At 48.0% G+C, this 8,025-nt stretch overlaps 1 protein-coding gene across 1 annotated transcript; it reads left to right on the top strand.

Moving 5' to 3' along the window:
• The first annotated feature begins 2,822 nt into the window (after positions 1-2,822).
• LOC133351087 (platelet glycoprotein Ib alpha chain-like) lies at positions 2,823-7,213 on the top strand. Its single transcript, XM_061566018.1, has 2 exons — positions 2,823-2,876; positions 3,214-7,213. Exons 1-2 carry the CDS (start codon positions 2,852-2,854, stop codon positions 4,665-4,667), a joined length of 1,479 nt encoding a protein of 492 aa, XP_061422002.1. The 5' UTR covers positions 2,823-2,851; the 3' UTR covers positions 4,668-7,213.
• The last annotated feature ends 812 nt before the right edge of the window (positions 7,214-8,025 follow it).

Raw genomic sequence — 8,025 nt, forward strand, 5'->3', positions numbered from 1 at the left:
CAAGAAGATGCTCGGTGTATTCGGCACTTTGCTTCATCATTTCGTAAATTTTTTTACCTACGTGACTTTACCGAAAAAAACCTAAGAATATGAGAGGTGGGGGTTTACATAAAGCAAAGTAAAAAATTTAATATAAATAAAATTACAAAATGATAAACGAAACAAAGTGCCGAATACACCGAGCATCTTCTTGTCTCTCTGTCTCTTGTCGCTGTCTTTTTGTGTGTATCTAACTCTATACCTGTGTCTGCTTATGGGGCCGTCCATAAATGACGTCACGCGATTTTTGACCCCCCCCCCCCCATCGTCACACGGCGTCACAAAAAGTCAGACCCCCCCTCAAATATGACGTCACAAAGCTCTGCCCCCCCCCCCAAAATAAAACATGCTTCAAATCGCGTTAAACTATTGTGGGCATTTAATGTGGCGCTGCACTCTGATGTAGGAGAAAACATTTATTATAAGTCTATTTCATTAAGTAAAACGTGTTTATATTTATTTAAAGTGGCGCATTTTGATGTGACGTCACATTTCTCACCCCCCCCCCCCCGTCACACATGTCTGACCCCCCCCCCCCCAGGTGCGTGACGTCATTTATGGACGGCTCTATCCCTTGCACGTGCATCTCTATCTGTTGTGTATAAATTCAGGCCTCTTCTCTCCCCGTGTTTCGTATCCCCGTATTTTCGCACCTATCTCTAGCCCCGTCTCGTTGCCTCTCGCGCCATCCCCTCTCTCCTCCTGGGTGTCTCACCGCTCCACTGGACGTCTGTGAAGAAAAGAGCTTTACAGCTCATCGGATTTCTCCACCAGCGGAAATAAATATTCCCATTCTGATTCCACGCAGCCAGACAGCTCACCCACAGAGCTGTGGGTGGCTATGGCAAGTGCCGTTCCAGATGCTCACAATGGCATGCGATCTAACCCCCCCCCCCCCCCCAAAAAAACCCCGATGTTATGAATGAAGTTGCGTTTGTATTGCGTTAAGGAAACATCTCAGAGCGCAGAGCCCCCTAGTGGCAGTTTGACGCGTAGGTATTCGCGAACAAACACATTCCTGCGGAGGGAGCTGGTAGGAACGTTGGGTTTCTCGGTCAATGGCCAGGATCAACGGCGGCGTGGTGTATTCCGCAAATATGCCCGACTGTGAGGGCGGGCACAAGCCGGCGTTAGTAGGTTAAACGTTGAGTTTTATAAGGGCACCACGGGGTGACCAGCCCCTCCCCACCCAGCCCCACCCCTCCCACCCTCCACCTAGCCCCACCCTCCCCACCCAGCCCCTCCCCACCCTCCCCTCCCTACCCAGCCCCTCCCCACCCTCCCCACCCAGCCCCTCCCCACCCTCCCCTCTCCACCCAGCCCCACCCTCCCCACCCAGCCCCTCCCCACCCTCCCTACCCAGCCTCTCCCCACCCTCCCCTCTCCACCCCAGTCCCACCCTCCCATTTTTGGATGCACGACGGACGCACGGACAGAATAATCCCCTGTGGGCTGGTGTAACCAGGAGGTTCCTACCAGTATAAAAAAGTTCGTTGTTGGTAAGATCGCGTAAGTATAAATGTGTCGTGAACCCGCCACCAACCGACAAAGCCAACCAGTAAGGTTTGTAACGGGAACAAAACGTGCCAATTATTTACTGCTTTAGCCTACTGGTGTGTTGGAGAGTAAATCCACAACATTTACAATTTGAGTACCGTAACGTTTCGCTGCCAATTGCACCCAGCATCATCAGGCGATGTTGCCTGATGATTCTGGATGTAACCTGCCCCTGTGTGGCACATGGTGATTTGGCACATAATTGACATTGCATTTTCCAGTAAAACCTTGGATTGCGAGCATAATTCGTTCCGGAAACGTGTTTGTAATCCAAAGCACTCGTATATCAGTTGTGATCACGTGACGCTCGGCAGACAAAGCGTATATACTTACTACTCGTATTGCAAGACCTCGCTCGTTTATCAAATAAAAATTCATAAAAAAAATTGCTCGTCTTGCAAAACACTCACAGACCAAGTTACTCGCAATCCAAGGTTTTGCTGTATATGTGAATATGTTTTTAGTTATTGGGGGAAATCCATACGGAACAATACAAAACTTCACGGCAGAAAGGCACCCGAGTCAAACTCTGCACGCTTGGATTATGGCTCACGAAGTGTTTACCACTGCGCCTCCCTCTGCACACAAGCATAACTCCGCAAGTAAATACATTCATATGATGCTTTCGTTCATCGGCCAATGGGGCTTTCTCGACCAATATTATCCAGCAGCATTTGTTTCATCCAGCAAACGTTGAACTAGTTTTGACGTTCTGGGTCTCACCAGCAGATTCAGGCTAGTTAAACAAATGCCACTGGATTTCCAAATGATTTTGGCAAGAGCACTTGGTATACCGGTTAGCAGCTACGCTTAGCAGTTCGGTTTGGTTTTACTCCCTGGCCCTGGCTACGCGAAATGGATATAAGCATTGCCCCAAATGTTAACAATTTTCTACGGGTACACTGCCTCTGCCATGGGAATGTGGAATTTCCACCACCATCTTGGAGCTGCCAATCGAGATGAGCATTGCTTCATTCTCATCTGTGGCCTTTGCCAGGGTGACCTCTGGACCTCATTTCCAGATGAGTGTGGCTGTAATGCTGGAAACAAAGTCTGTAATGACATTCAAGCCGGCCATATATGGCGTTATTATTACACGTTCTCTCGGCATGTGTTGTGAGTTGATAGGGCTATGGGTGTGCCGCTGGGTGTGTGTGCCTCTGTGCCAATGAGCAATACAAGGATATGTCTCATTAAGAGAGAAATCTATCCGCTGCATGCACACGGTCACCGCTACCCGCAGCGTGCAAACACCATGCCCCTGCATGAACTCCAATTCGGTAAGTGTCATCTCAATACACCATCTAATAAGCATTGCACTTTATTTGTAAATTGCTCGCAGCTGTGAGTACTACCGTGTTCTCTGGATTATAAGATGCATTCCACCTCCCCCCACCCCCCATTTATTTAAACCAAAAGTGTTGGTTCACCTTATAATTAATCTGGTGTGTCTTTTGTGTGTGTCACCAGATTCGCGTAACGTTATTGACACTGGGCACAAGTTTGGGTCGCGTCTTATTTTCCGGGCCGTCTTATAATCTGCGTCGACACAATTTGCGCGCACTTACCCACGCCGCTTTTGTTTGTTTGTGTTACTTTTCTCAACAAACCCCTCAGCGTCCCTTGTGCTTATCTGTCTCCTCGTGCCGAGCTGCTCCTCCGACGGCCGCGACGAGAGCTGTGACATTGGCCCCGACAACGCGGGCCGTCTCCGAGCTAACTGCAGCTCCCGGGGTCTGCGGGATTTCCCCACCAACCTGAGAACGGACATCAAGGTCCTGTGGGTGACCTCCAACCACCTGGTCGCCCCGACGTGGGCCGTCCTGGAGGGCCTCCCTCTCCTGGAGGAGCTGGACCTGGCCCACAACCGCATCGTGCGCTTGACGCCGCGGGCGGCGATGCCCATCTTGCACATTGACGCTTCGCACAACGCGCTCACCGAACTGCCACCACTCGGCTACCTCCTCCGCCTCACTCGGCTCAAGATCAACGACAACCAGATCGCACACTTGCCCGCGGACGCTTTCGCTGCCCTCGTCGATCTCCAGGAACTTTTTCTCGGCAACAATCGCCTCGGGACTCTCGACCAAAGCTCCTTCACCAACATGGATTCGCTCCGAATGCTGTCCCTTCATGGAAATGACCTGGCTTCCGTTTCTGCTAACCTCATGAGCTCAATGAGTAATCTGGATGTGTTGGACATCTCCAACAACAGTCTTAAGTCACTGCCGCGTGGATTCTTTGAGCCGGTGTTCCTCTCCTACTTCTACGGCTACCAGAATCAGTGGATTTGCGACTGTTCTGTTGCCTACTTATGGGAGTGGATGCACGATATGAACGACGACAAGGTGTACAACAGCTTATTGCAAAAGGACATCGAAAGCATTGTCTGCTCAGACCATGGTCCACATTCTGCAAGACCATTGTATAACTTGGACAAGGACTCTTTTTGTCCAGCAACTCTTGATCCGAGCACAAATGTCGCTATACCCACTTTTCCGATCCCTGTTGTGAAAACTACACCTAGACCTGCGACTACAGCATCGCCCTCAGCACCAACAACAGTTCAAGGTAAACCGACCACCGCATTTCAAAAGATGACTACGGTTTCGTCAACAACAGCAGAAATGACCACTGCCCAAGTCACAAACGTTCCCTCCACTGTCAAGGCGACTCTTAGCACGACGGATCGAAGCCAGCACCGCTGTTATGACCACTGCCCAAGTCACAAACGTTCCCTCCACTGTCAAGGCGACTCTTCGTACGACGGTCGAAGCCAGCACCGCTGTTCCCAGCGCCGCGGTGATTCGCGTGAAGACCACCCCATTGGTGGCGAGCACGGGGGAAGCAACGACGAGCCGAGTCGTCACCGCACGAGCGCAAACAACCACGCGGTCCTCAGACGACTTCACCAATGCCATCCCGCGTTCAAACTACACTCGCAACTGCAGCGCCGGCGACGACGACGACAGCGCGCGTGGTCGCAACAACCGAAGCGGACGCGCCGAGCAGCACCGCTTCACCCACAACTCTGCGTAATCCGACCACGAGTCCACGTCAAACGACCGTAGCTCTTAGCGCCGTGCTGACACGGACGAGCGCGCGTTCTCGCGCAACTACTGAAGGCTACGGCGGCGAACCGACGACGGCTGGACGGAACGTGACCGTTGAAGGCACGGCCATAGCTCGCACGTCTGCATCGGCTCGCACTCGACGCTGGTGTCTCTGCCAACCGGAGAAGGCGGCCACTTCCCTGGAAACTCCGCGGGGAAATCCGTGCGACAACAGATATCAACTTCCGTCGACAGGAAGGCCGGTTAACCGACGATTCTCTTTCCGACGCTTCTTTTTCCGATGCTTTAGCAAGTCACTTGAAGAGGCTCACCACGACGAGGTGCCTCAGGTACGGCATCTTTCCCTGGCTCCTGCACCTCATCCACGCGCTGATGTTTCTGTCGCTCATTTTCTGCATTAGCCAGCTTCGGGGTTACCTGGTGGCCGAGCGGCACGCAGCCTCTAGGCCGACAGAGCAGGGCAGGCGCCGCCCCGACCATTTGTCCCGGCGCTTCCAGCACGAGATCATCAACCACCCGCTGAACCTGCGCCACAGGAGGCTGCTGCCCATGGGGGAGGGCACACTGCCCAGCGACGAGACGAAGCCATTCCTCTTCCGCTTGAGACACGCCCCCGAGAAAGACCCGGGGCCCGAGGTCTCCATAGTGTATTTCTGAGGTTTCATCATCATGGTCATTATCACTATCAGCACCTAACATTGATAATGCACCTCCCATGCACATAAATCTCAGGGCACTCCTGCAGCAGGGGACCGCCGGTGGCCGCTGTGAGTTTCAATTTGAACCTGGTCAGAAGTGGGTATTAGTATGCTGGTAAGTGTGTGATGTTGCTATATTGCCGCCTAGACCGAGACCAATATCATCGTGAAGTCGCACACGCCGTTAGGCAGCACTAAAGAAGAAGAATTAAGTAATTAATAAAATTTGCTACATCTTGGACCGTGACATGGGCTACTTTTATTCGAACAACATTGCGTTATGTTTAGCTATTATTATGAAGCTGATGATGCGTATTTAATGTTTAGTACAGCCACAGTATTAACAAGGGCAGCCACTGAAATTGAACCGCAAACCTTTGCAAAAAGTCTCGAATGTGCTGTGGCTAGGCCATGCCTCCACCCTAACATGCGTGTTCGCGATATAGAAGAATGAAATTCGTATTAAACAGATGCATACACTAGTGGTGGCTGGGAATAAGAATATTCTTGAGAACATGTTGGGAAACACCAGACATTTGCTTAACTGGTGAGACGGTGTGACTACAGCAAGAAGATTGTGGTCATTGTCAGCCTGAAATGCCTACATATTTGCCATCGGCTTAAGTGTGAACCATGTTTCAGTTTCATTTATTCGGAATAACCCTGTGAGCCATTCGGCTCTTGATTCGGGTGAAACCGTGGCTTGAGCTGTATATAGCTGAATACAGCTCAAAACGTAATCTGACCAAAATATCGAGTGCATTGTGGACACTTGCCCACAGATAAGCATGTGGATTAGCATTTTGTCAAAGCTCAGGAAGTAGGAAGGGGTGAGGGCAAGTTATTTTTGAGGTGGAGGCGGTGAAACGATTGTAGGTGGATAGGGTTGCTACATGTGCAGACACATGTTGTGAACGTTGTTCCGAACGTTAAACGTTTACTGGGACGCTGCATAGTTGATTTTGGGTGAAGGCCAGAATATTATTCTGGGCTAATCAGAATGCCGTTCCAGCGTATTCGATTTTATTCTGACTTCCTTCCTAGATTTTTTCTTGAGAATGCTTGGCGAAGTGGAAAGTCACATATAACTGATACATTTGGTAATAAGGATTGTTCTTAAATCTTGACTTAAAGATTTCGTGACTGCAGGAATTCTTATTCTTCGAGTATTTCGGTAAAGTCACGTAGATAGGTATATTGTTCTTAAACTCAATGGTGAGCTAAATCAATAAAGATAATCATTGGTGCGTCACATGCTTGTGCACGTGTAAATGATCATGTCGGGAAGTGTAGGGTCTTAAAACTAAATTTGGCCATATTATTACATGGCCTAATCCAAAAATAAATTGAGTCATAATATTGGCTGTGAAAACCTCTACGTTAAGAGATATTCTTGTTTATAACATTATGAAATGTAATCTACAGTATACTGTTTGAAAAAGTACCTATATATACATACACACAACATAAAACAAATTTAGACCGTATTTTTTATTTCCGATTTATTAGAATATATAATAAATCCATTTACTGCGGTAAATTTTGGACAATTTACATGAAGCCAGCACTTAATCAAAAATTTCTAGAAAGCATTGCAAAAACCACACACGTGAAATAAGATACACTGCTGTGGAATTGTGGTGTGCGGCAATGTTAGGGCGCCTGTACAGAATTGAAAGAATGTGCTCGAAGTGACATTTCACCAACGTCATTTGGCCCCTTAATGGCAGAAAAAAAATCGGCAATCCAACAAAGTTTCGATGTAAAGCTTTCGTGACTGCAGGGAATCATCTTCTTGGTTCTTTCGGTAAAGTCACGTAGAAGGGAAATAATAAAATAATTAAAATACAACTAAAACATAGTAAAGTAATATAATAATATAATAACATTTTATAATGTTTTATTTTTATTATTTTATTATTTCCCTTCTACGTGACTTTACCGAAAGAACCAAGAAGATGAATCTAACAAAGCTCTACATTATAGTCCAACACAGTGGCATGGTGTTTGAGTATCCAGGCTACTGCCACTGCACCGGGGCCCATGGGCCAGAAGGGGCCCAGGTTCCTGGCTACGAAGAGGGTGGACGGTGGACAAACAACCCATCGAACATTTTCCTCCAGCACAGTCTCTTGGATGCTAAAGACTGTTGGATGATTGTTATTATTGGGGACACGTAACTGGTAGCGGGCTTTACCCACTTTCAGCTTTAGCATCGTACTCTCTGCTGGAGGCAAATCACTTGTGGTTCGCTGACGGGGATTGGATATTTTTAAGAGTTTAGCATGAGCAATGTGGAACTTTAGTTTATCCATGCCCTGTGATTATAACCAAGTAACCCACCAGTAGTACATACATTTTGACCGTCCAATAATTTTTTCAATTCAGAATTTCAGGAAATTTGTTATACGCAATGACTTGAATATATTTGTGCTAAATTACAGATTTTAGCCCTTCTAAAATGTTAGCATTTACCTCAGTCATGATTGTCCATCAGTGTTGCTTATTGTGCATTAATAATACATGAAATGTGGGTCATTTGGCCACTTGGTTAATATTGTTTTCTTCATGGTACCCACATTAATCAGTAATGCAATAAGGGTGACGTTTTGGTCACCTGTCACATGGTATACACTATAAAATCTGGACAAAATTAA

This window comes from Lethenteron reissneri, chromosome 36, assembly GCF_015708825.2.
Source record: "Lethenteron reissneri isolate LAM-NWPU_2019-01 chromosome 36, ASM1570882v1, whole genome shotgun sequence".
Taxonomy (NCBI): Eukaryota; Metazoa; Chordata; class Hyperoartia; order Petromyzontiformes; family Petromyzontidae; genus Lethenteron; species Lethenteron reissneri.